Source organism: Peromyscus eremicus, chromosome 2, assembly GCF_949786415.1.
Source record: "Peromyscus eremicus chromosome 2, PerEre_H2_v1, whole genome shotgun sequence".
In the NCBI taxonomy this organism is placed as follows: Eukaryota; Metazoa; Chordata; class Mammalia; order Rodentia; family Cricetidae; genus Peromyscus; species Peromyscus eremicus.
The window spans coordinates 110,987,302-111,015,012 of record NC_081417.1 but is presented as its reverse complement, the minus strand read 5'-3'; the positions used below and the strand labels follow the sequence as shown (position 1 = coordinate 111,015,012).

The following is a 27,711-nucleotide window of genomic DNA, read 5'->3' as shown; positions in this document are numbered from 1 at the left end:
CCAGAGACACAGCAGTGAGCACAGCTGGGTGAGGAGCCCGCCGGGGGAGAGATGGGCGGGGTCCTTTGGGGGACTGGGAGGGCAGAGCCAAGGAGCTGGCTTATTCTGGTAACCACAGGCGGTGACCCTGGAGATCTGCCCCAGCTCAGACCCTCATTTCTCAGGAGAGCCACCTCCAGCCCCAGCCATGCTCGCCGCCGCGGGCTCCCTAGTGGCCGCCATCTGGGCAGCGCTCCATCTCCGGACTCTGCTGCTGGCTGCCGTCGCCTTCCTGTTCCTGGCTGACTACCTCAAAAACCGGCGCCCCAAGAACTACCCGCCCGGGCCAAGGCGCCTGCCCTTCGTGGGCTGCTTGTTCTATTTGGACCTAAAGCAACCCCACATAGCCGTACAGAAGGTAGGAAGGGGCGAAGGTGCCTGGCTGTGTCCTGGGACAGGATCCTGGCACCTGCAATGGGAGGGCGTGGTTGTAGACTGATGCTGGCAGCCTCTAACCCAGAGATAAGATATTCAGATTCCAAAGAGCTGGAGATTTTATTATCTGTCGATGTAAGATTTCCAGTGTGATTTTATGGCCAGAGAACATACTGTGTTTGATTTTAGTTCTTTTAAGTGTGTGAAGTTGGATTGGATGGCATAATAATTTACCTTCATAAATATGCCATGCTAGTTTAAGAAATGGGGCGCCACAGATGTTGTTTAGAGTACCAGTCCAGTTTTTTTTTAATATATGATCTCCTCTTGACCTGTATAAATATCAGTTCTCTTAATTTTTTCTATTGAGCCTAATTTGGTCCTTCTACATCCTTGCCGACTGCTCACCTACTAATATTATCAACTCCAGAGAAAGATGCATTGAAATCTCCAGCTCCACTGGGAGTCTGTCTGTCTGTCATTCCATTCAGTTTGGAAGCTTTCCCCTTGTATTGGAAAGACTATTAAGGGTACATAGGACACATATAAGATTGGCAGCTCTTTCTGGTGAATGACTATCTTCCCATGTAATGTGCCTCTTTATCCACAGTCATTTTCTTTGCTTAGATAGTCAATACTCTGGCCATGTTTGATTATCCCTGTCACTTTCCATTACATGTGAAGACTGTCCATGTCTGATTATATCGCTATTTACGGGTTTAAGCCCATAATTTTTCTTCTTTTTTTTTCCCACCTCTTTTCTTCCATTTCCCCTTCCCTGTGTGTTTCTTGGACACTTTCTGAGTAGATGCCTTTTCACCCATCTTCTCTCTCTTTACACCTATCTTATTGTCCTCCCAGTCACTGCTCTGTGTTATGCAACACTCCCATGCAGCTCCGGAGACTGCTAACACCATTTCCATGGGAAGTGAAGCAACTACAAACAGGGAGGAGCCTTCTCCTGTCTAGGATACACTGCTGAGATGTTGTCCCCACACACTGAGACCCACATCACACACTGACCTGCTCAGTGTCCAGTACAGCTGGAACTCAAAGGCAGAGGAGTCTGTTGTCTTTGGCCCTTACTCATCCTCCATTACTGTCTTTTTTCTGATCTTTTAAGTTCAGTTTCCTTTCTGACCTCAAGCACTTTCTTTCTCCATTCCTTCAGAGGAGGCTGCAGGAATGTGGCAAAGGAGAACTGAGCCCTTTTGTTTGATACCTCTGTTGAAGCTGGATGTGACTCAGAAGGACAAACGGCTAACTCTTGGTCACACAGCAGGAAGAAACTTTGATACTACTTACACACTCTCATTCAACTCTGTTTGCACAAGCTTGCACATTCTACACCATCATGGACATTCTCTTCCCTTCTCTCTGTTTCCCTCTTCACCCAGACTCTCCACCCCTTACACTCGGGCCTGCTTCCCATTCTGTAACTCTAGCTAAACTCCAAGGTCATTTGGATATCTCAAAGTCATTTCGTCCTCCTCAAACATTATGTAATGTCCAGAGATTTTCTCCACCAAGCAACAGCTTTGTCTTCTTGGCTACACTGCTTCTCATACAACTTGTTTGCTGCCTTATTGGGAAGATACAAAATGCTCATTATGGTGAGGAGTTTTACAGTTAATGAAATAAAGCATGAGCAATGCCCTTCCTTTACTCGGTGAGCACTACTATGACCAGGGACTCACCTTACACCTTCATCCTCATCATCATGATTTTGGTGCCTCACATGCTTTGCATATAAACAGCTGGCTAATTTCTCAGAGATGCAGAGGGTGGCTGCAAAGAAAAAATGAAGTGACTTTCACATTTCTACTTTCATTTTTCTTTATAGAACCCAATGGAGGGAGGGATAATTTTTTACCCTTCATACCAAGATTCTAAGTTTCAAAAGACAGAGCAACTTCCCCAAGAGTACAGTTAACCTACATGCTTACATCACTCCAGAGATACTGGGAAATCTCCACTCCCAGTCTCCACCCTTCATTGCGCTATCCATATCTAACAGGGTATGGGGAGGGCACACTCTCCTCGGGCTAAATAGATATTTTAATTTATTAATCATTCATGCTTGCTATAGTAGACTTTAAAGACACATTTGGAGCCTTTGGCAGGTTAGGAAGACAGTACTCTGCCTCCGCTGGCCTCCGAGATGCTTCAGTTTAGAAACGTTGATTTCTTTAAAACACTTAAGACTTCATAACCTAGTCTAGGGACACACTGATGCTCATTCAATTAATATTGACTGAACACATGAGTGAAAATTTTTGAAGAAATTCTTAAAGTAGACAGGAGAAGAAAAAAAATCAGAAACATTCTCATCGCACCAATATGCCTCCCCCCCCCCACACACACACACACAAATACACAGACTTCACTCAGTGTTAGTTGCATTGGTCCACAGGAAACTTCTGTATATAGCAGATGTTGAAGGAATTAGTCTCTGGGTAAATATGGATATTTTTAAAACTACACCAAACATGGACAGACCTTCCTTGGCCTTTTTCCTCTATTCTCTGACTTCATTAAAATTCAGGATGCTTTCAGGACTTTGCTTATTTGTTGCTACACATATCCTCATGCCTTCCTCTAGGGAAATAGGGCAGTTGCACACCTAATTCATATTTGCTGAATTCTTTAGGAATTTTGTAAAGGGAAATTTCTATTCTTAGTGTGTATTGAAATTGAACTTAATATATAAGAAGAGAAAAAATTTCCAAACATTTACACAGAGGAAGATCATTGCCTCCACTAACAGTTTTTGTAGACATCTCAACATGAGTCCCATTGGCTATACACATGCCTGCCATCTCTGGACACACAGACATGGGCTCACTCAACTGTAACTACTGAAATATTTTTCAGTTTGTGAAGAAATATGGGAACATTTTAAGCTTGGAGTTTGCTAATATACCCTCAGTGGTTGTAACTGGCATGCCCTTAATCAAAGAAGTCTTTACTCAATTGGAGCCAAATTTTCTGAATCGTCCTGTCACTTGTCTCCGAAAACATCTCTTTAAAAATAATGGTAAGTTCCTTGAGCAATATATGCTGTGAATTGTAATTCTTGTGATATGTTAAAGGTGCCTGTCTATAACTTGCCAACACTCCCATAAACTAACCCCATCATGAATTGTTATCTTTCAAGGAAGCAGAATGCCACAGCCCCTGAATGGAAGCACCCAGTGGAAGATTTACCATGTCTCTCTTCTAGACTTGGGAGAAACCACATGTCCTGTACACTAACTCTTGATGCTCTGATGGAATGTCCAGGCAGAGATACTGTGCTCTCACTTCTATTTTCCCATTCCAACCCTCTGCCCTAGGAAAATAGATGTGAGTCGGCATCCTCTTGATACTGCTCTTCTTGATTATGACTCCTTGTACTCCATTATTAAATGACATCACCCAGTTGTCTTTAGCCTTCTGGACAATACTATAACAATCTGGTTTGAATACTTTTTATTATCATTTCAAAAGTAACAATTAGGAGGCAAAGACTTATATGAAAAGGATTTCTCTGAAAGTATCCTAATTGACAGAAGCATTCATTGTATATGCCTTGATATTGATGGGTGCTGAGTACATTAGAATATTCTTCCCCCATGCTTCTAGGCTCTCTGTGTGTGCCATACTCATTCTTTCTACCTTCTTGAGTCATTTATTCATTCTTTACTGTGCATCTTGTCTAAAACCTCTTCTATAAAACTTTCTTACCTCGTTAAAAGAGCACGTTTTATCTTATCCATGAGTGCATTCCTGTTATATGCTTAACATGAATTTGTGTGATTTGTGTGATCAATGGACTTTGGAACAGGAAAGACTGAAACTTAAATACACAGTTGCTCTCTACTAACTACATTTCTTTATAAAGTAAACTTTATCCCAGTGTTTCAGTTTTTGCATCAGGTGCAATGGGCCTGGGGATAATGGTTAATAAGTGTATGGAATTTCTGAAAGTGCTAAATCACGTAAAACATAAGGTTTACTAAGTTGTTTGATGTTTTAAGTAACCAGTAAATCTTAGGTCCCTTGCTTTGGGATTGTCACTCTAGACAGCTGCCAAGTGCCTTACTGGCCTGTCTCCGTTCCATTGTACACGTGCCCATACCATTTGTCAGGTAATTTTAGATCAGAATCACAATACTATAATGCTGAATCTCTTCTTTCCAGGGTTGATCTTCTCCAGTGGCCAGACATGGAAGGAACAAAGAAGATTCGCCCTGATGACACTGAGGAACTTTGGATTGGGAAAGAAGAGCTTAGAACAGCGCATCCAGGAGGAATCCCGACACCTTGTGGAGGCCATAAGAGAGGAGAGAGGTGAGCATTTCACAGGGCAGGTGCTGCGGGTTGTGGCCTTGTACAACATATTCTTACTAAATGTCTGTCCTGAGCTTGCCCAAGCCTAGGCACTGAAGCCTGAACAGTGAGCTTATAGCTATGACCCTGCCCTAGAGGGCTGTAACCTAGCGAACAAAATGGGTTATTAAACATTTTTTTTTATTTTAAATTTAAATCCTGGTCATCAATCTGACTTTACAGCCATTGACGGAAACCTTAGATCATGTCAGCCCATGTGTGTGCTGTGGCCAGAGCCCATTATTTCATTCTCTGCATTCTCTAATATTTATATAGGGATAGGGGCAGCTGGAGGATTGTTTTGTTTTATCATTTGTAGTTAATTGTTTATAGACAATAGAAATAGAAATATCTTTAAACAACTCAGCTCTTTCCCCACCTCCAGGACAGCCTTTTGACCCTCACTTCAATATCAATAATGCAGTTTCCAATATCATTTGCTCTGTCACCTTTGGGGAGCGCTTTGAGTACCAGGACAGTCAATTTCAGGAGATGTTGAGGCTACTGGATGAGGCCATATGTTTGGAGTCATCAATGATGTGCCAGGTAAGCACTCAACCTTTTCATATCTTGGGAAGGGTATTAAAATGGGACTAATTCAAACAGACAGGCTCCTCATTTTTGTATTGTAGGGCTTTTGAAGTTAAAATATAGTATCTTAAAGTTGAGTTTAACACGGATGTATTCAAATCTATTGATTTTAGTGTTGTTGATAATATGCAAAACCCTTGCATGAGCATAACCACATTTCTAATACTTAAATGAAGTACCAACATTTGCTGGATGCCCATGCTGGTGGTGGTGACTTACTAGCTCAGCTTACTTGATGTTCTTCTGTGTGTGCTGCTTTTTGTTAAGCTGAGGCTAGGGTTGGCAAAATGTGTGACTATCTGTTAGTAATTCTTTCTCCATGTTTGGATTTTTGAGTTGTTTCCAGACTTGTGATGTTAATAAAGTTGCAGTGGATATTCTGGTACAAGTGTTCATGTGAACCCATTCAGTTCATTTATCTAGAATTTGCATCTGCACCTAAAACATAACTCAAAGTTCAATATTGAGTCCTATTTTTACGTTGCAATCAACACTTGGTACTGTGAATCTTGTGATTCATAAGCAGACATACAGTTTGGTGTTCAAACTTCACCCCCAGTTTGGGAAGCCTATGTCCAAATTTGTGTCCCTCAATCCATAGAGTCTTCCAAATATTTTCCACAGCTTACTGGTGTCTCAGCCATATTCCTAGATGTGAAAGACAGTTTTTTGTTTGTTTGTTTGTTTGTTTGTTTGTTTGTGTTTTGTTTTTTCGAGACAGGGTTTCTCTGTGTAGTTTTGGTGCCTGTCCTGGACCTCGCTCTGTAAACCAGGCTGGCGTCATACTCACAGAGATCTGCCTGGCTCTGCCTCCTGAGTGCTGGGGTTAAAGGCGTGCGCCACCACCACCCGGCAAGGAAGAGAGTTTTAAAGGAAAATTAATTCCTAAGGTTATCTACCTATGTTTCCTAGCAGTCATGTAGCCACCTTGTTATAAACATGTGTGAGGTCGTGTATACATCTATACTTATTTAAATGATGTGTTCTTGATGTACCATTTGTCCTGGCATCAATTACATGTTATTATTAAAATGTTTTAATTGCTTCAGTTAAAAAAGCGCACTTTAATTTTGCAAACTGTAAAATGTAACAGTAGGAAACATAATTAGGATCTACTGCGCATGTATGAATCAGGTCCAAAAAGTGTCAGCATACAACCAGTCACACTTCACTTATACAAGTGTCCCACTACTGCCTCTGACCTGGAGTTACAGAGCAAATGACAGGCATCTCTGTTATAACTGTACTGGTTAGAGCATCTAATGTGCTAAACTTCCCTTCTACAACCATAGGCTTATCTCTGTCCATTGCAGTTCTATAAACTTTATAGTTTTTAAAGTGTTTTTTTAGATTAATTTAGATAACAAAGGGTATCATCAAAATATCTTCATACATGTACCACTATAATTTTTCTTATTGCTTCCTTTCCCCATCCCAGCTAGTTCCCATTTTCCCCAATTATTCTCAGTTCTGCTTTGCTATCACGTGTACTAATTGTACTCTTTTACGTGGATTCTATTTTCAGCCCCGTTAAGTTCTCTTCCACTCTTCTTTTCCTTGTCTCTCCAGATCTCCCTTTTAATTTCCTGACCTGTAAATGCAGGAGTCTTGTTGCCTTGATGTTCCATGTTTCTTGTATTTCTTTTTTTTTTCCCATTTGTCTGTTAACTTTAGTTTACATGTATGATTGTTTTGCCTCCTTGTATGTAAGGGCCCCATATACATGTGGCAGCTGCTATGTAGGTACTGGGAGTCGAACTCCGGTCCTCTGGAAGCACAGGTACACCTATGTTTTCTAGAAATCATGTCTTAACCTCTGAGTTCTTAACCTCTGAGCCACTTCTTCAGCCCCTGTTTCTTGTATGTCTATGTTGCAGTTTTTGCAGCTGTTGGTTTGAACATAATTTCTGGAATTTTTTAATCCATAATACCTCTCTGTGAGAAGAAAACAAACTGTTGTAGCAGCAATAACTTCCTATCTTGCAAAATATAGATTCAATTATAGCTCTTTAATATATCACCAGTGGCTACAGAACTGAAACAATGTCAAAACTACTGAATGTGCTACAAAGTTTCAAAATTATTTATTGTAGTGTTAAAATAATAAATGAATGAGATACCTAAAGGTGACAGGTAAGGGGGGCACAAAAATAAGGTAAAATAATTTAAGGGAGAAGCAGGGAGGAAAAGAATATTATACACAAGAAAAATTAAAATATGGGGGAGATAAAAATAGATTTAACATTAGTTTAAAAAAGTTCAAGAGTCAGTGTAAGAAAAGGAATAAAAAGTTTAAGGTGTAAGTATTATTTTTTAAAAGCCAATAAGATAAATTCAAGATATAAATATAAAGGAGAACATAGAATGCAACTAAATAAATAAAGAAAGGAAAGAAAGTCTATTGCTAAAAATGAGAGGCATAAACATAACTAGATGAATGCATGAAAGAGAGTAACAAAAATAAATGTGGTGAGGAAAATAGCTCAGCACATGAGGGTTCTTGCTGCAAAGTCCGACAATATGTGTTTGATCCTGGGAATTCACAGGGTGGAAGAACAGAGCCATGTTCCTCAGGTTGTCCTCTGACCTCCACACACGTACCATGACACATGAGCATAGGTATACACACACAAAATAAATAAAATAAGCACATAAATAAATGTAAAATTATTTTATTTTAAAATATGGATATCAGCCACCATGGCATATTAAGTTGTATAAGACTAGGCACCTTCTCTCCTATTAAGGCTGGATGAGGCAACCTAGTAGGAGGGAAGGGTCCCCAAAGCAGAGTCAGAGACAGCCTCTGTGCCCACTGTTAGGAGTCCCACTAGAAAACCGAGCTACACAACTCTATCATGTGCAAAGGGCTTAGGTCAGTCCCATGCAAGCTCTCTGGTTGTCGGTTCAGTCTCTGTGAGCCCCTATGAGCCCCTGTGAGGCCAGGTTAGTTGAGTCTGTAGGTTTTCTGTGAGGTAGGACAACTAATTTTATCCTCCCTAAAGTAATGCAAGATCTTCAGCACACTAGTTCTGAGTTGTTTTTACCTTACTATCCTCATGTATTTCAGTTTGTCCTATTTTAACAAGATCATGTACAATTAATTGGTTGATACATTCTCTTTTGGGCATCCCTCTTGTAATTAGAGCCTCTTCTTCAATTCAGTTTAGAGTATTGAAGTCCTTACAAACTTGGAATGCCTATGGAGGGTAGGGGTATGGATGGAGTAAGAGTGAAACGGGGTCAAGAAGGCTTCACTATCCCACTGTAAGAAAGACAAGAAAGGGAAAGACAAGACTGTTTTGAAATGTGGCACCAGGGTGTCTCCATGACTGTCATTTTTTTTTTTCCAATCAGCTCTACAATATCTTTCCAAGGATACTTCATTATCTTCCTGGATCACACCAAACAGTTTTCAGAAACTGGGAAAAACTAAAATTGTTTGTTTCTGATATTATTGACAATCACCGGAAAGACTGGGACCCTGATGAGCCAAGAGACTTCATTGATGCTTTCCTCAAGGAAATGACAAAGGTGGGAAAGATACCTGCTGTGCTGTCTTCTTTCAGAGGAAGCAACAGTTTAATAGTTTCCAATTGATCCTGCAGCATGTTTCCTTGAGCTTATTGGTTTGACACAGCACAGATGTGTTCCCGCCTAGCACTGCATGTTCCCAGTATGCCTGTTTGCCAGGCAAGCTTCATATGGAAATAGTGAGAACTTGTTAATTTGCCTCCTCCACATTCTATTGGGCATAGATACCTTTCTCCATGTCTTCTTCCTTCACCTTCAATACCAAGATTGTAACTTCTATTTCTCCCTGATCACTACGCCCATCTTTATATCTCATCTGATTCTGAACCTTGATCTCTCTGTTATAAGAATAACTGTATAATCTTCCTTTTGGAAATGAATCACATATACAAGGTTTATTATGGAGTATCAAGCAATATGCACAGAGATGAATAGATGGACAGCTCTGTGGATCATTACTTAATACCCTACAGGCAAATTAAATGAAAAGGGTATAGTACTTATTAGGTATATGATAGCATTAATTCAGGATTGTTAGGGTCATTAGAAATAGAGTTCATAGTCTATCTTTTTGTGTTTCTTAGCTTTTACCCATATGTGAATGAGTGGTACCATAAATGAAAGTAGCAATTAAACTTCAGAGTCCAATTTTGTTACAAGTTGGTCTCAGGCCAGTTACTGACTCCATCTCATCCGCCACTGCAAGATATAAGCAATGTGCAGCTGAATGCAAGAGTTTAACATTTAGATGAGGCCTTCTGACACGCCATAAAAACCATTCAATAATATACAAGAGGCTAGACAGCAGTCAGCTGGATCTGTTTGTTACTTTTGTATCACTGTGATAATATCTGGCAAAAACAACACAAGAGAGATTCATTTTCACTCACAGTTTTAGAGAGTTGGGTCCATCATCACCACAGAGAAAGAATGACAGAGCAGCTAAGACCATGGTGTCAAAAACCAATTGTGAAATCTGTTCCATAATGATGCATTAGGGATCAGAAACAAAGGCAAGATCCAGGGCCCTAACATAACCTTAAGAATGCTGCCCTAGTAGTCACTCCTCCAGCTAGTTCCTTCTCCTTCCCCCAATATTATAGAACCTCCAAAAATACTTCAGACAACTAGAAACCATGCATTGAGAAAGTGAGCTTGTAGTAATTCTGAAATTTCATTTCAGATCCAAACCATATCACAAAATATGCAGCCTTGATGTCATTAGGTTTACTGGTACACATCACTGGATTGATGCCATAACTTGAATGTATTAGATTATGGGTTCCTCCTCTGAGTAGGGGAAGAATAGTAATTTTTCGTTTTTCCTTATTTCATTTTCCTTGAATAGTATTGATAAAAGCAATGTGTTTTTTTCTTTAGAGGAAGCAGTGAATAATTATTTGTCATCTATAGGTGTTAGGCCATCAGTATTAAAATCAATCATAACAAATTTATTCTTCCAGAGGAAGCTGGTAAAAATGATGTGTCATTAAAAAAAAAACAAAAAACTAATTGATGGAATCAGGAAGTCTTGACTTGGAAAGATGAATGGTGAGATCAGAGAATCTGAAACCATGGAGAATCACTTGATTCTTTTTGGTATCAACAAAAGCATTTGTTGAATATTAACTGTGTGCCTATGGTATCTCATATGATTGATAATGACATGTTAAGGTGTATTTCTTATTCTCATTTTATAAAACTGAAGAAAAGAAACGTTAAGTGAGTGCCCTGGGTCAAGTAGTGACTTAGTGATATGGCTGATACTAGAAGTCAAAGATGATTTTTATGCCATTTTCTTACCACTGGACAAAAAGTTTCCAAAAATATAATCAGAAGAAAATAGTTGAGATTTTCATCCACCCAAGCACCATAAGATTTTGGTCAGCGTGCAGTACTTAGGACAAGAAAATGCTTCCTGATGAGGTCAAAAGGATTATTACTTTATATGAATCTTTCCAAATAAATACCCTAGGGTCTTGACTCAGACCCTCTGAATAAACAAGCATGCACTGTCTTTTCCAGTACCCAGATAAGACTACAAGTTTCAATGAAGAAAACCTTATCTGCAGCACTCTGGACCTCTTCTTTGCTGGAACAGAGACAACATCCACGACACTGCGCTGGGCTCTGCTCTGTATGGCCCTTTACCCAGAAGTCCAAGGTGAGCATGTGATGAATATACCTGGACAATGTGAAATGGTGATTATGGAATCTGTGTCTCAGATGGGACCAGAAGATGGCATGGTGGGATGGGAAAAGATAGAATGGCTGTGAGGTGATGTGCACTTGGGATGGGGCACACCCTCCATATGTTTTACCAGGATTATGATGGGAACAGGAGTACCAATATTATAGCATCTATGTACTCAAAAAGCATAAAGTCTAGAGCAAAACGAAGAAGTCAAGGGATGTTGTAGTCAATCCCAGGAAAGAGTGGCATTACTCTAGAAGCATCCATAGCTGTCCTCCTTCCTTTTTAGCAATACATTCCTATTTCCCTGAATACTGTGCAAATGCCTTAGTTTGGTTTCTGAAGTCACATGATATGCACCTCTCTGCCCATCCTCAACCCCTACCTACCCTGCATGGTAGCTTTCCTGTGTTACATGTCATTTTGTCACTGTCTTTATTCTTGTCTCTAAGTCATGACATCAAGTGTTCTCTCTACCAAAAAAGTACTGTTCCAATTTCTTCCACATTTAGAAGAAACTTCTAAGGTATCACATCTTTAAGGTGTTTCAAATTTCTCTAAGAATTTACTGACTAGGGAATTGCTGTCATTTTTTTTCCTCCACAGATGAACAATGCTCCTCCATCAATGACTGAGCTTTATACATTGTTTTCATTTCTCCCCACTGCCTGTTGGCCATAACAAAGAATTGTCTGTCTCATAATTTCTTTTCCTCCACATTCTAGAAGAGTTTAGAGGTAGTGGTTGGGACCATTTTTTCATAACCTCAACCTTTTTTTCAAAGTATGGCTAACAGTTTATTCATGGGTTATAAAGTCAATTTAGTACATTTTTTTGCCCTAGGATGAAAACTGAAAAGAGAAAAAGTTCTACCAATGTGGTGAAGTCAGATTTGTCCATAACCTTTATTTCATCTTTGTGTGAGTGACCGTATGTACAAGTATATGTACACATGCATATTTAGGCCACAGAGCAATGTCAGCCCTCCTTCCTCAATCACAGTTCACTTTTTGTTTTCAAGATAAGTTCTCCCATTGGCCTGGAATTCAACATATAGCCACTGAGCTCCAGGGGTCCCCTTGTCTCTTCATCTCCAGCAGCACACAGCAACTACAAGCCTTTGCCATCACACTTGTGTAGAAGTAACCAACCGTCTTATTGTATAAGAAACACAGAGCCAATGTAAAGATAAAAGCCCAAGAGGTCAGAGCTAAAAGCCTTACCCTTCCTGCTTCAGCGATCGTCTTCAGCCATGAGAGCTCTCCAAAAGAGACCTACTTCCTGTCTGTTTGTCTTTATATAGACTTTCTGTTCTGCCTTCTCATTGGTTGTAAACCCAACCACATGACCGGCTCGTCACCGCCTGTCTGTACAGACCCCCAGGTCGTCTATGGTTGGTATTGAGATTAAAGGCGTGTGTCTCCAATGCTGGCTGTATCCTTGACCACACAGAGATCTACCTAGCTCTGCCTACCAAGTGCTGGTATTAAAGGCATGCACCACGAACGCCCAGCTCCGCTGTGGCTTACTATTAGCTCCCCCCCCCCCGGCAACTTTATTTATTAACATACAAATAAAATCACATTTCAATACAAATAAAATATCACCATACACCTGACTTTTTTTTTACATGGATTCTAGGGACCAAACTTAGGTCCTCATGCTTGCAAGCAAGATTTTTATCAACTGAACTATCTCCCCAGCGTAAACTTTCTTTCTTTATTAATGTGAAATATATATTTAATAATGTATCTATCTTTACCTGTATGCTTCTTGAGTCACCATTAAAAATACATTTCTTCATGAAGATTACATTTAAATGTTTTGTTATATTTTAGGAGGTGCAGGAGAGTGCCATGGTACAAATGTGGAGGTCACAGGACAACGTTCAGGACTCAGTTGTCTCCCTCACATGTCAAGCCTACAGTTTTAGCTCAGCTCAGCACGCACTTCTGTCAACCATCTGCTGTCCCAAGACTCCATTTTTTTATTTTTTTAAAATCACCTCACTTAGGATACAGATTTGACTCCTGAAAATGGGACCCCAAAATATCAGGAGATTTAAATAATATAATTACAACCATGTTCATTTCACAACATGCATAGTAGTCAAGGGATGGTAAAAACCAGAGTATCCATAGGACATGAATAAATAAAGTGTGGAATATACCTGAGATCTAAAGAAAATTTAGTCAGATGTAAGAAATCCATTTTAATTTTTTTAAGATTTATTTAATTTTATGTGTATGAGTGTTTTGCCTGTATGTGTATGCTTTACCTGTATGTATATTTGTCTCATACCTACAAAGGTTGGAAGAAAGCTTCAGATCCCCTGGAACTGGAGTTATAGATGGTTGTGAGCCACCACGTGTGTGCTAGGAACTGAGCTGAGGTCTGCAAGTGATCTTAACCACTGAGCTATCTTCCAGCTCCAGAAAAGGAATTCTGATGCTGCACAAATTCAGGACACTATGCTAAATTAAAGAAGATGATCACAAAATTAAAAATGCTGTACTGTCTAACTGAAATAATAGTTGAATTGTACACACAGAAGGGAGAATGCAGGGAGGGGGAAATTGGTATTGTAACATGGACATTGACTTTTTTGTACAATGAAGTTCCAACAATAACACACACAACAGTATGAACATATTAAAGGTTATTGAATTATTCATGCAAAAATGGTAAAAGGAGCTGTGATTGGTGGCCTACACTATCAATCTCAATACTTGACAGATTTGAGACAGTTGTGTTGAAATTTTAAGGTGATCCTGGCCACACAGGGAGAACCCTGCCTCAAAAGTCACCATGGTAATAGTGATAAATTTTATATTATATAAGTTTTATGTGAAATTAATTTTTTTATGTAGAGTAGTAGTAAAGGGCTTAGAGTTCCAAATTTGTTTTAAGTGAAATGTGCAGCTAGCTAATCAAATAAAATTAGTTCAACTTACATCACTCTTGAAAAAGAGGAGCTGTATTGGCAGACAGCTTGCAGAATCAATGTTATCATTCTAACAGTTCCTGTAAATCTCAACACATCCTTAGAACAAGGCAGATTTATTCTCACTAACCAAATGGGAAAACTGAAGCTCAAAGAGTGTAAGCATCTTCACCAGCAATATTGTCCCGCAACACACTGATGGCTATAGCTCATGCTAACATATCTCCTTAAGAAATAAAGAGTTTACAGATGTTCTTCAGTGTGAGCCTTTGTGTCCTATTTGCCAAGCTCACATTCAGCTCTATCCATGTGATTGTATAGAAGACGATTGGCCTTTGTGAAAAGAATTAGTGCCTACCAAAGAGATTCATTTCTCCTTATGGCATGAGGACACAGCAAAGGTTTGGCACTTAAGAGACAGAAAATTGTTGTCTACCAGGCAAGAAAACTGCTAGTGCCTTGATCTCAGAAGTTCCAGGCTCTAGAACTATGGGGGCATACATTTGTGTGATTTGTAACCCACTCAGTGAATGGTGCTTATTTGTAAAACCTCACCAGATACTGCTATGAGCTTACCTGTGGTGATCTGAGATATTCAGCTCAGAATACATGGAAATTCATGATTATGTTGTAAGGTCAAAGAAAGTTATTGAATTGACAGTTTTCTAAAACAGATATTTGAAGGATTGAGAAAATTTTTACTTATTTATAACCAGGATGCTAAGGTGAAATAAAAGCAGGTCAGGTCTCAGACTACAACTTCTGTATTTTTAGAAGAAAGCACTAAAGTTTTAAAATTAATAGAATCTCCTGTTTTCTTTCAGAAAAAGTGCAGGCTGAGATTGACAAAGTGATTGGGCACGGAAGACAGCCAAGCACAGCTGACAGAGAGTCCATGCCTTACACCAATGCTGTCATCCACGAGGTGCAGAGAATAGGCAACATCATCCCTTTTAATGTTCCCAGGGAAGGGGCAGTTAACACCAAGTTGGCTGGATTTGACCTGCCAAAGGTAACCACTCTCTCAGCCTCAGATCCTCCAGTCCATCTTTGACATCATATTGAGATTCTAAACTTTAAAAGTGACATATATTCCTGACCCAAGAAATCATTTCAATGGGAAGAGAAGTATATTTCTGCCAAAACCCTCTATGTGTATTAGTGGATATTTAAATCTGTCATGAAGAGTTGAGAAGGGAAGATTCCCAGATCAGGTGTGCTTAGGCCGAACCTGGCTTTGTTTGCTATGGGACACCTTAGCGTATTGCTGGTCTAGTGTTGGCAGAGAACCTTGGCTGAAGAGGCAGAGAGCAGTCATTGTGTTCTCTGTTCTCTTTATCACTGAACAGTTCATGACTTGAAGTTGAGGTCTGAATTTTCCCAATGCTGTTTGCATATTTTCTGTCCATTCATTCATCTTCAGAAAACCCTACCAAGTCTTTCTATAGACTATAACATCAATTCCCTGGGTACTGAGAAATCTAAAGGTCTGTGTTCAACAGATGTGGGGAAGCATGGCCTTGATAGCAGATAGGCCTGTTTTCAATGTTGACTTCGCTTACTCCTACTGTACAAGCACATTGCCTAATCAATCACAGCTTCAGCTTCTACAAAATGTATTCAGCCAAATTCATAGACTCTATATGGAAATATAATAATATAATACAGAACCTTATACTCGGAATAGACATTATTCTTTATTAATCAAGAGAATGTTCATTAAATACCCACAAAGTTTAAGTCTGGAGTAGGAATACCTGAGTCATGAGAGTCCCTGCTTATAAACCCCGAGGACTGTTGGAAGGAAAACATTCTGGTTCTCTGTGATGCTAACAAGATGGGATGAGAAATAGCAGCTGAAGGAATCGGTGAATGCTTCTGGAGGAAGAGGTATTAGAGCTGAGGATTGAAGGAGAGTTAAGAATTAGCTTTGTGTCAAAATGCAAAGGAATACTCCATCTAAAACAAGCAGCATTACAGCATCGCCTGGTTGAGATTGGAAAGGAAGACAACTATGGTGGGAGCCCAGTCAGAGGGGAACAATGAACAGTGACTCTGATGATACACAGAGTGAATTTAAGGGTATGAGAAACCTGCTTTCCAAGTTTTAATGAGTGGGTGGGCAATGTACCTAAGTCATATGCAAAGCCCACTGGGCTTTCAAACTGTGGAACAGAGTCTAGAAAGCAAAGATGGCAGCCAGCACTAAGGTTGCAGTGGGACCTAGAATGAAGGCAATGGACTTGAGATATTTGGAGAGTGGACCAGCTTTGCTAATGATTGAGCAAAAAGAGTGAAAGGCTTACTTTGGCGATTCTGGGTATTGTGCCATGCATTTGCCTTGACAGGAATACTTTCTGATACATCCCTGGGTCTTTGACTGTAGTAAGATAGGCTATTATCTCTTTGATAATATACAGAAAATAATGGAGAAGAGTAGATGAAGGAGACATCCTATCATACTGCTGCCATGGTCCTAACTGTGATAAACCATGTGCTCATTATCTCCCCATGGATACTTTGAGGTCATCTTCTCAGATATATACTAATAACTTTTAATAAAATTGATACGTTCTTTAAGAAAGCATGGTCTACTTACCTTTGCAAATGGCTGGAATATTTTAGCTGACAGAGAATTGTAGCTAGAGTTTTTCTGCCTGGCCCACAGTCAGAGCAAATCTCTCTCACCTGCCAGTCCCACAGCCACTCAGACCTGACCAAGTAAACACAGAGACTTATATTGCTTACAAACTGTATGGCCATGGCAGGCTTCTTGCTAACTGTTCTTACAGCTTAAATTAATTCATTTCTATAAATCTATACCTTGCCACATGGCTCATGGCTTACCGGCATCTTCACATGCTGTTTGTCATCGTGGCAGCTGGCAGTGTCTCTCTGACTCAGCCTTCCACTTCCCAGCTTTATTCTCCTCCTTGTCCCGCCTATACTTCCTGCCTAGCCAATGGCCAATCAGTGTTTTATTTATTGACTAATTAGCAACACATTTGCCATACAGAACATCCCACAGCAGAGAATGAGTTGGGGAGAGTGGGAAAGTTTAGGATGTCAAGTATCTCAGGCCAGGCATGGGAGCTTGAGAATCATCACCTGTCTATGTGGGATTTTTTTATTAAGACTTTACTTTCTGCTGCCTTTTGTAGGGAATTATGGTCCTGACCAACCTAACTGCACTGCACAGAGACCCCAAAGAGTGGGCCACTCCAGATGAGTTCAACCCAGAGCACTTTTTGGAGAATGGACAGTTTAAGAAGAGAGAGAGTTTTCTGCCATTCTCAATGGGTGAGTTGGGATGAGCAAGACATAGAGCTCCTCCTAGCCTTTCCTTCCTCTCCACCCTGCAACTCTATGCTCTAGTTGGTAATGTCTCTAGATGAACCTGCCCATTGTAACCCCATCTTTTTTATGTTTATTTTTGTTTATTAATTTCTCCATACAATATATTATGATCACAGTGTCTTCTCCCCCCACTACTCCCATATCCTCCCTACCTTCTTACCCACTTTACACCCTTTCTTTCTTTATTTCTCTCTCTCTTTAGAAAACAAATGGGAAAACTCTTTCTCTCTCACAGACACAAACAGAATTGAAAAAAAAAATAAACACAACATACACATACACGAAAACCCATAAAAATTAGAAATCATAATATATAAGCAAGTGACCTATACAAGTCAAAGACCAGAAAGATAAAAATAAAAACAAAGCAAAATGAGACAAAATGTCTACAAAAATACCATTAAGCTCATTTTGTATTAGCCAACTACTGCTTGGCAAGGAACCTACCCTTAAGTGTGGTTAATATAACCAATAAGACTCCATTGAAACAAATTAATTTTTCCTTTGCAAGAGGCTGCCAGTTGCAGATAGCTTTTTGTTTAGGGTGTGCTGGGACCTGGTCTGGCTTGGAACTGTGCAGGCCCTATGCATGCTCTCACAGTCTCTGTAAGTTTATATGTTCCTTCCTTATCAAAATGCACAAACGAGACAATAATTCTAAACAGCAACTTCTTAACTGGGTTATATTCCGCTGTATGCACGATTCCTAGTGAGATCTTCTATTGTTATAGTGTTAATTTCCTAACTATAATCCAGTAAATGGATATATATGGTAGCAATATGAAAGAATTTCCTAACTATAATCCAGTAAATGGATATATATGGTAGCAATATGAAAGACCTCACCTGCCATAACTCACTCATAGAACAGGTAGTATAGGTATAGAAGTGCCTCAGGCTTCCCAATTAAATAATTTCAAATTTTGTATCACAACACAGTTTCAGGCATGCTATTTCCATTAAAAAACAAAACAAAAAAAAAACTTGCCTTGTTTCTTGATTCTAGCATAAATTCTGAAATGTTGGAACTGTGTCCCTCCATATATTCTACAGGATGCTTTACCTAGTGTTTGCTGGAACTGTGAAGACAGGGATTGTCAGACACTCATGACTGAAAAGGAGAAGAGACCTCTGGGTCACGAGAAGATGAGATAGATTGTTTTCTTCATAGCTTAAATGTCTCTTTCCTACAGGTGCTTCACTTCTTCGCTGATATGAAAATATTTTCCCATCTTCATTAGCTTTAGGATAAAAAGATCAACACAAAGTGATTCACTGGTGCCTTGTTATTGGGAATTATTTTACACTCTCTTAGTTGCAGACTTCATTGGCAAACACATTATCTCATGCAATCTACCTATTCATTCACAATTGGAAATAAAATGGATTGGTGTCTTCTTTCTTCCTAAAGACAAACCCAAAATATTCTAAGAATATGTATTAGCACAATTGGGCTTAAGGCTAAGTTATGTACTTCTAGACTAGTTCTCTCTTGCAACTGGATTGTCATTTACCTCCCTAGTTACAGCCCCTTCTTCTATCAAATTCACTTAGTTCATACGTATCAGTTGGTGTCTTGCTGCATAACAAGTGGCCCCAAACTATTAGTTACAGGTGTTACTCACAAGTACACAGGTGAGATAAGTGAGCTTGTATGTGCAAGAGGTGAGCTGGCTGAATGAAGGTCTACCATGACCTCACTTGGAAAAATAGTGTTATTTCTACATTATATATTTATTTCCCTTGGGCAAACCAGCTGTCTGCTTATAAGGTAGTGATAGTATCCCAAAATGGAGGACAGAAACACACAGTCCTGGTGACACCAGTCAGGGAATTGTCACACTATGACACACTGCATTCTGGTAACCTATTCAAGCCACAAGGCCAACTCCAACTCAAGGGGAGGAAAATGATTCCTGTCTTTGATGAAAACAGCACTGAAGTACCAGTACACATAATATGGAACCCATGGAAGAGAGCAATGAGAACTGTATCACTTTTATCATCTCTTTTTAACAGAGGGCAATAAAATTCAATTTCCAGAGGATGCTCTCACAAGTGGTAACACAATGAAAACCAGTTACACTGAGGAGAATGTAGAAACCTAAAATGTCTATTGGATTAGCATTGTGCCAAGGGCTGTCAGTATTTTCAACTTTACTCCTACACAGCTGCTTTCCCCTCTCCTCTCTCTGGATTTTTATGTACAGCCTCCCTGAATGAAGGAAATTCAGACATTGGCTTTTTGTCTCTTCACGAAAATAAGTAGTATTATTACCTGTCTACTACCAGGGCAGATGGCACAGTCATTCTTGAACAGAGCCCCTGCTTATTTATAGATCAAAGCTCTGGCATCTTTATGCTACCAAGAGTCTTTGTTTTTTAATAAAACCAATTATTTTTGGCTAACAGAGCTGGGCTTGGAAAGAACTTTGACAGAAAAGCCTGGGTCATTTCTCTCACTTTAGTGCTGAGGCAATTCATGGTGTTTACTTGTTTGTTTGTTTGCTTTGTGTATGTGTGTGTGATGTGAAGATGGCCTGAGCACAATCTGAACCAGGCATTTGTAGTCAGCTGTCTACCACTATCACTTAGCTGTCTATCACTGTCACCCGGCGCCCAATGTAAAGAGCCTTGAAAGGAGCAAAGGTTTGTTCTGACTCCTGATCTTGTACATGTTCTTTGATTTAGACCAAAGCTTTCAAACTGAGTGTTCCTTGTTTTCACCCGTTTAAAAGCATGTAAATTCCTGCCGACTAATTGTGATGACTGCCCCAACCCAACCATGGAACCTGTGTAAGAAATAAAACTGCTCATAAGTTTGTTAAGAGAGAAAGATTTAGCCCTGTGAAAATGAGTGGATTAGTCACAATCACACAGTGACTGTCCTTGATTGAGCAAGGATTGAGTCAGGAGTAAGGACTTGATCTGACTTTACAGATCAAGTTTTGTTTTGACAGAAGAATTCTAGAAGAATCTTGTGTAGCAGAATCTTAAAAGTTCTTAGTAACAAAATAAAGCCTGAGCCAGGTATTGGGGTGAACTGGAAGATCAGAGAACCAGAACAAGCCACAGCTACCTCACCATGCTGGATCCTCAGCTGATCCTGTTTCCTCAGACTGGAGGTCTCTGAGTCCTCATCTAGAATGGGTCTCAGCTGAACTGCTGCTAGAAGCCTTTTCAGCCAAATGCTTAACCAGGCCAAATGCTTCTAGTTCCTGGTCCTCACGCCTTATATACCTTTCTGCTTTCTACCACCACTCCCTGGAACTAACGGCTGGCTTTCTGGGATTAAAGGCATGTGTCACCATGCCTGGCCGTTTCCAGTGTGGCCTTGAACTCACAGAGATCCAGAGGGATTTCTACCTCTGGAATGCTAGGATTAAAGGTGTGATGCCACCATTTTCTAGCCTTTGTATCTAGTGGCTGTTCTGTCTCTGACCCCAGATAAGTTTACTAGGGTGCACAATATTTTGGGGAACACAATACCACCACAATCTTGTAGACAAATTTCTAAATGGTCTTATTAAATAAAAAACATGGAGCCAAATATAGGGGTAAAAGACTTAGAGAGATCAAGGAAATAGGGAAAGCCACCAGCTAACCTTACCTCACCAACCCTGCAGCTTCCAAATGCAAGTTACCTCCTGTCTACCCATGCACATATGCCTTGCTGTTCAGTCCTCTCATTGGCTATCTTAGCCCAACTACCTCACTTCCTTGTCTGTCTGTCTGTACAGACCTCCAAGTCTCTATGGCTGATATTGGGATTAAAGGTGTGTGTCACCATGCTTGGCTCTGTTTCCTAGTATGACCTTGAACACACAGAGACCCTGCCTGAAAAGTGATTGGATTAAGGGTGTGTGCCACCTGACTTCTTGTTTACTTAAAATGGCTGGCCTCTTCCCCTAATTTCCAGGCAAGCTTTATTAAAATACAAATAAAATATCATCACATTTCAGCACAAATAAAATATCATTATATTTCAGCACAAATAAAATATCACCACAGAATCTTGGGACTTTACAACAGAGTTGTTTCGGTTCCATTTTAGTGAGTTACCAGTCATGTTCCTAGACATACTTAACACTGTGAAGATGAAAGGAGCAGAGATGATGAGCTAAACGCATTGAGGGGGACACACAAACAAAAACTATGACACCGGCACTGTTGTAACACACAGTTTCTAGACAGTTTTGCCTATAGTATCTGCTTTTGTTTCTTCAGCCATCTGTGGAAGATGGAGGGCACAGCAGAACCATGAACTGATGATCAGTTTGGGAATGCTAACTAGTTTCCTGAATAAGACAAAGTAGCTAAAGCAACTTAAAGAGTGAGGATGGTTAATGATTATATAGTAGGTCTAATAACACTGACAGGAAATTTTTACCTACTTATGATTAAAACAAGTTGAGTAAGATAATGGTTTGTAACCAGGTTCAACGGAATCCCCAGGACAACACTGGCATGCATATCATTGTGCCGATAGTTCTGTCTGGACTGTGGAATTGTAAATAGTTTCAATTCTCTTATTTATATTTCCTTTTGTAGTAAATACATAGTACTTAGTTTTGTCCTATTCTGGCTTGTTTTTATTTTATCTTATTTTTTGTTATTACTAGTTTTAGAGAACTATTTCTGTTCTAATGAGAGAAAGAAAGAAGAGGTGCAGATTTGGTAGGTGGGGAAGTGGAGAGGAGCTAGGAGAAGCTGAGGGAGTCAAAACCATAACCAGAATATAATATATCAAAAAGGTCTATTTTCAATTAAAAAAAAAACATCATGGAAGCAAGAAAATAGAAAAAAAAAAAAGGTACTACCAATGCACATAAGAGAAATGATGATAGTGACTATATGATGCACTTCAGGGCAGTGAGTTAGTAGGAGATCCTCCTTCAGGAAAGGGAGCAACAATAGCCTAGAGAGGCATTTGAGTAGCACCAGATAGAGAGTTATGGAGGCCATCTGTTGCTGAGGTTACTCAAGGTGAAGGGAGACAGTGGGCTTAGATGGAAGCTGACTTGTGCTATAAGAAACCTGCTTACATTTTTCTCTTTCCTTTTAAAGATTGAAAAGCATTTGATGATTTTTGTTGTTGTTGTTGTTGTTACACCATTATCTGCTCTATCACTTATATTTGTTAAGTAAGTTTGGAAAGCATGTATGCTGGTCACACAGTCCCACTCAGCTCACGGTTCTACTCCTGTTGTCCTATGCCATGCTCTCCCAGCACTGCCTGATCCCTGAGAGCCTTTGATTTGTGATCCTGGACTTTCACCTCCTGTGTTTTGGGGAGACAAGGCAGATGCTTAGACATAAATGAGCAACTGGACTCCTACCCCAGAATCCACTCAAACTTTGCAAAAGGTAGTTAGTGACACCAGTCCCTGGACATATATATCAGTGGCAGCTGACTAAATTACTTTGTTTTTGTCTTTCAGGAAAGCGAGCTTATCTTGGAGAACAATTGGCCAGGTCTGAGCTGTTCATTTTTATCACTTCTCTTATCCAAAAATTTACCTTCAAGCCTCCAGCCAATGAGAAACTGAGCCTGCAATTCAGGATGTCTGTCACCGTGTCACCTGTGAGTCACCGCATCTGTGCGATTCCTAGGCTGTGATGCTGAAGAAGAAAAAATGTGAAGAAATAGCGTCTGCTTGGAAGACACTAGTGCCTGCTCATATTTGAGGGGATGGAATGAAGGTGACTGGGGAAATGGGTATAATGAGACTAAAGAGATTGAATCCAATTATAGGTTCCTAAGTAGAAAGCCATTTATGGGCTCAATGACACAGATTTTCACCTAAGACTTTCAGAGAAAAATGATTCTTCCAGTAAAGAAAATGCTTTCAGGGATCATGAGAAATGGTGGATTAAATTTTTCTGGAAATTGTAAAAACTATCATAAAAGTTATGCCTTTACTTTCCCCCTCCCATTTCTCCTTTCATTGATATGCATTTGCTTTGAGCCTGTGGGCCTAGTTCATATATAGGGTGCAGAAGGGAGGGTGTCCATCAAGGCTCTCCTGTTGGCTAGGTCTGCAGCTGCGTTACATTGATCTGCCTCTGAGTGAGCCTCTTGAAAGTCAGTGTGGCAGGATAACTCCCAACAGGCGAGCTAAGCAAGTGCTGTAGAATCAGTTTCTATGATTTACATATAGCAGTTGGACGTTGACCTAGGACCCGAGACATGGTAAGGTATGACCATAGAAAAGCAAACCATGAAAGCAGGTTTGGGGAGCAAATAGGAGCCATTTTCTGTAGTAACTTCTTGCCTAGAGTCTTCCATTAGACATTTATCTCTAGGCATTCTCACATAGGACTTGGCTGTGTTCGATGTGAATGTCATTTGCAACTGGCCTTTAAGCTTAAGTGTTTCTTTCGTGTTAGCCAGAATTCACTGGGCCCCTAGAAGAACATTTTTCAGAAGGGCATCATGAATGGTAGAATCCTTTCTGGGTATGATCAATGAAGGCAGTTATAAAGTAGGTCTAATAACACTGACAGGAAATTTTTATCTACTTACGATTAAAACAAGAAAAAGATTGCCGATAAAGTGACTGTCACCCCCAAATCTTTTGGTCCTCAAGAAGCTAGACTCCAGGGATTCTCGAACAACACAACAACAAACCTTGGTATCAAGGAAGCACTTGTCTGTGATAGCCTGAGGTTCCCAAGGACAGAACCAAGGTAGCTACACACTTACTTACCACCTCTCAGTCATTTGTAGCTTATAGCATATGCCATATATTAGCTTAGAGACCATTGCCCTCCAGCACTTTAGCAATTTACAGAAGCAAGGGATTTCCTTAGTCTCATGGTCTGCTGTTGCTGTCAAGATCTAAACCTCAGACTCTGTCATTTTATGCACAGTGTTATTAAAAGAACTTTACCTGAAACCTGTCTTTGAGCTTCTTTGTAAACTCCAAGTTTTATCTAACATTGCTTGGTTTTCTGCCTGTGATTTTAATACACCTATGTGCCCCTTCAGTTTAAATTCACCCCAGTAAATTTATAGAGTGCATACCACCATGCCCATGGGAGGAGTAACTTCACTCCAATAAATTCATAGAACATTTTCTATTCTTGACAATGTCATCATTTTGTGCTCCATGCTGGTGCGCGGCTGGTGTCTCTGTCCATCCTGGTGCACTATCATCTTCCAGCCTCAAAGTGGAGTCAAATCTGCCTGCAAAATGGAGTGTCTCAGAGCAAGGCACAGTCTGATAAACCACTGTTTACATAGTATGGAATCATTCAGAGTATGGCCCAGTCTGACCTTGATACAATTAATATAATAATGATAAAAATACTGGGACCTCATCCTACCCCAACGGATGCAGTGGGTCCTACCAAGTATCATGTAACCACAATGAACCAGAAACTGTGTAAAGTAATTCACTGTGACTCCTAGTGGAAATTTCCACCCGTGAATCTTGTCCCCCTTTTTTCTAACTTCACTGGAAATGGTGTAAATACCATCCAAGAATTGTATTAAAAAATGTGAATGAAACTTCCAACAACCATTCCTCTTTTGTTTTGGAAGCCCTATCCCCTCCTCTCTTCAGTTCTGTCTGGCATCTAGTATACAAGCCATTTGAGAAGAAATAAAGAAATAAGGGAAGTAAGGAAATAAGCCATTAAGGGTTGTGTTCTAGATGTACCTTCTGGGGATGAGCCCCCCACAGTCAGCTGTTCTCTTCATTGTGACTAGCTGTAGATTTCTGTAATGGTCTCTGTGTGCTACAAAAAGAAGCTTCCTTGATGAGGGGTGAGGGCTACACTTACCTGTGGGTCTAAGGATGGGTACTTCTAATGCAGTTTGAAAATATATTGATTTAGGAAAGTTGGAGTCATAGGTTTTCCTCTATCCATACTCTCACCAGCCATGACTATCTGGGTTTACAGTGCCACTGCATTTTCCACTTTGGGGGTTCCAGGTAAGATGTGTTTGTGGATAATGAGAGCTGACACTTAGGAATGACAAGGATATGGAGAAGGGCCAAGGGGGTCCACAGCAGGGAGGAAAGAAGGGTGCTCCACCTGTTCTGCTTAGTCCCCTGGGAATGTGGGCAGAAGGTCTGCTACACACCTGGAGATGAGACCGGGCAGGGGTAGGGAATTGGATTTGGAGGAGCAGTAGGAGACAGGCAGATCTGTAGTTTGTCTACCTGCTTCCCTGGCTAGAGTGGCTTGTGGGTTCTCAGGGAACGTCTGCTGAAGCTGGAGTCTGGGATAAAGCAATGAGTGGTGAGAAGAAAGTAAGGAGGGAAAGATCTGTGTGATCCACTGGAGATGGGGTGGGGGGTGACCACAGCTGGTGGTCTGCATCTGCTGCAGAGCTAGGGATGAGACTGGGGGATTGGATTTAAAGGAGGCAAGCGAGAAGTGATCTACAGTTAGCTTACCTGTTTCCCTAGTCAGAATGGCCTTGGCACTATGTACTTAAAAACAGCTACCCCTGCGAGACCTGCTCTTTTCTGAAGGGAAACAGAGGATAAGTGAATCTAGGGAAGTGGAGGTCGGGGTGCAATCCATGAGATGGTGTAATGCAATCAGGATGTAATATATGAGAGAAGAAAAAATAAATAAACAGCTAAAAGCTAAACTATTTCCAATATAGGCTACTGTTGTTTATCTCATGGTATAAAGATGTCTATTGAAACCAGATAACAGGATGCTTGTACATGGAAGGGATACAAAGGACCATCTGTCTAAAGTCTCTCAGTCATCACTCCAGCATCATAGTTTCAACAATGGGCCCCTCAGCTAAATTCTGTCAGGTGATGCAAATATGAATTTAATAGTGATTTTAATAAAAAGAAACTTTATATACTATATATGTCATAAAGGCTGTCCTACATTTTCTATAAGGTTTACCTGAAAACTTACAAGGCCTAGTGGTTTAACAATATATACAAAGGTCATACTAATTCATTGCATCGCTCATGCATGCCATTTGAATTCAACCCTCTTTTATTAAGCTGACGTTGCACAAGATCTTCTAAACAGAACAATGGCCATCTTCAGAACTCCATCCATGCTTGCTTAAAATAAGTACAGCTAAGCTTGTTACATGTTAATTTTCCTTCAAATGAAGAGGAGATAGACAAGGTCACTGGTGGACCTTTGCCCAAATATCCATCCCCACAGCTGGTTGTATGTGGTTAGGCCCTAGTTATATAAGACCTCATGATTTTCTGGGTGTGGGCTAAAATCTAAAAATGGAGAAAAGGTCTACCTATGTAGCAGTCAAAAATTGTTAATAAATACTGAGTAAAAGCTCTAACACCACCTTTAGAAAATGTCTTACAACAAAAGATGAGTTTATTTGTTGCTGTTATGTCTCATGGTATTTAATTGTTTAATCAAGAGAAATATATGTATAAAAGTTAAAAATGACCCATAAATGTAATTATGGATGTCTAACTCTCTGAAAACTACCTTCCACCTTCTTGGTTCTTATTAAGTTAAAACCCACAACAAAAAAATTGATTGTTAAAAATTCATACACAGATAATCTCTCTCTCTCTCTCTCTCTCTCTCTCTCTCTCTCTCTCTTTCAAGACAGGGTTTCTCTGTGTAGCTTTGTGCCTTTCCTGGAACTCTCTTTGTAGACCAGGCTGGCCTCAAACTCACAGAGATCTGCCTGCCTCTGCCTCCCGAGTGCTGGGATTAAAGGCATGCGTCACCACCCGGCTCATACACAGATAATCTTAATTTGCTACAGCGTGTAATCGGAGTTTTCTCCAGTCCCACTGGGGCCCGCAGCCACTCAGACCCAAGTAAACACACAGAGACTTAAATTACTTATAAACTATATGGCCGTGGCAGGCTTCTTGCTATCCAGTTCTTATATCTTAAATTAACCCATTTTTATTAATCAATAAGTTGCCACATGGCTTGTGGCTTACCGGTACTTTACATCTTACTTCTCATAGCGGCAGTGGCTGGCAGCATCTCCAAACTCAGCCTTCCCCCTCCCCAGCATTCTCCTCTCTGCCTGTCCCGCCTATACTATACTTCCTGCCTGGCTACTGGCCAATCAGAGTTTTATTTACCAGTCAATCAGAGCAACACATTCACAGCATACAGAAAGAAATCCCCAGCAACAGTGTGCCATGGATATTGTATGCTAGCCTCATTACAGAATAAGGATGTGTGTGGAAATAAGACCGCACCCCACCAATCCAGAAGTCTGCTACTCCTGTCTCTGGCTGTGTAAGTCTGACTAGCTCTGGCTATATAGGCCAAACCAGAAAACAAACAAAAACCTCCTTCTTATATGTAGGAAAGATTAATTAAC

The 27,711-nt window shown here is 40.2% G+C and overlaps 1 protein-coding gene across 1 annotated transcript; it reads left to right on the top strand.

Moving 5' to 3' along the window:
• Window positions 1-91: 91 nt before the first annotated feature.
• Window positions 92-23,286, top strand: LOC131905036 (cytochrome P450 2J3). The gene is made up of 9 exons (XM_059255998.1): window positions 92-397; window positions 3,289-3,451; window positions 4,597-4,746; window positions 5,171-5,331; window positions 8,734-8,910; window positions 10,936-11,074; window positions 14,873-15,060; window positions 17,210-17,348; window positions 22,847-23,286. Exons 1-9 carry the CDS (start codon window positions 188-190, stop codon window positions 23,023-23,025), a joined length of 1,506 nt encoding a protein of 501 aa, XP_059111981.1. The 5' UTR covers window positions 92-187; the 3' UTR covers window positions 23,026-23,286.
• The last annotated feature ends 4,425 nt before the right edge of the window (window positions 23,287-27,711 follow it).

Bases quoted from the DNA above. Each gene is read 5' to 3' on its own strand.
- LOC131905036 (XM_059255998.1), top strand. From the start codon at position 188: ATGCTCGCCGCCGCGGGCTCCCTAGTGGCCGCCATCTGGGCAGCGCTC. The intron at 4,747-5,170 runs GTGAGCATTTCA...CCCCACCTCCAG, and splicing joins GGCCATAAGAGAGGAGAGAG to GACAGCCTTTTGACCCTCAC. The intron at 17,349-22,846 runs GTGAGTTGGGAT...TTTGTCTTTCAG, and splicing joins TTTTCTGCCATTCTCAATGG to GAAAGCGAGCTTATCTTGGA.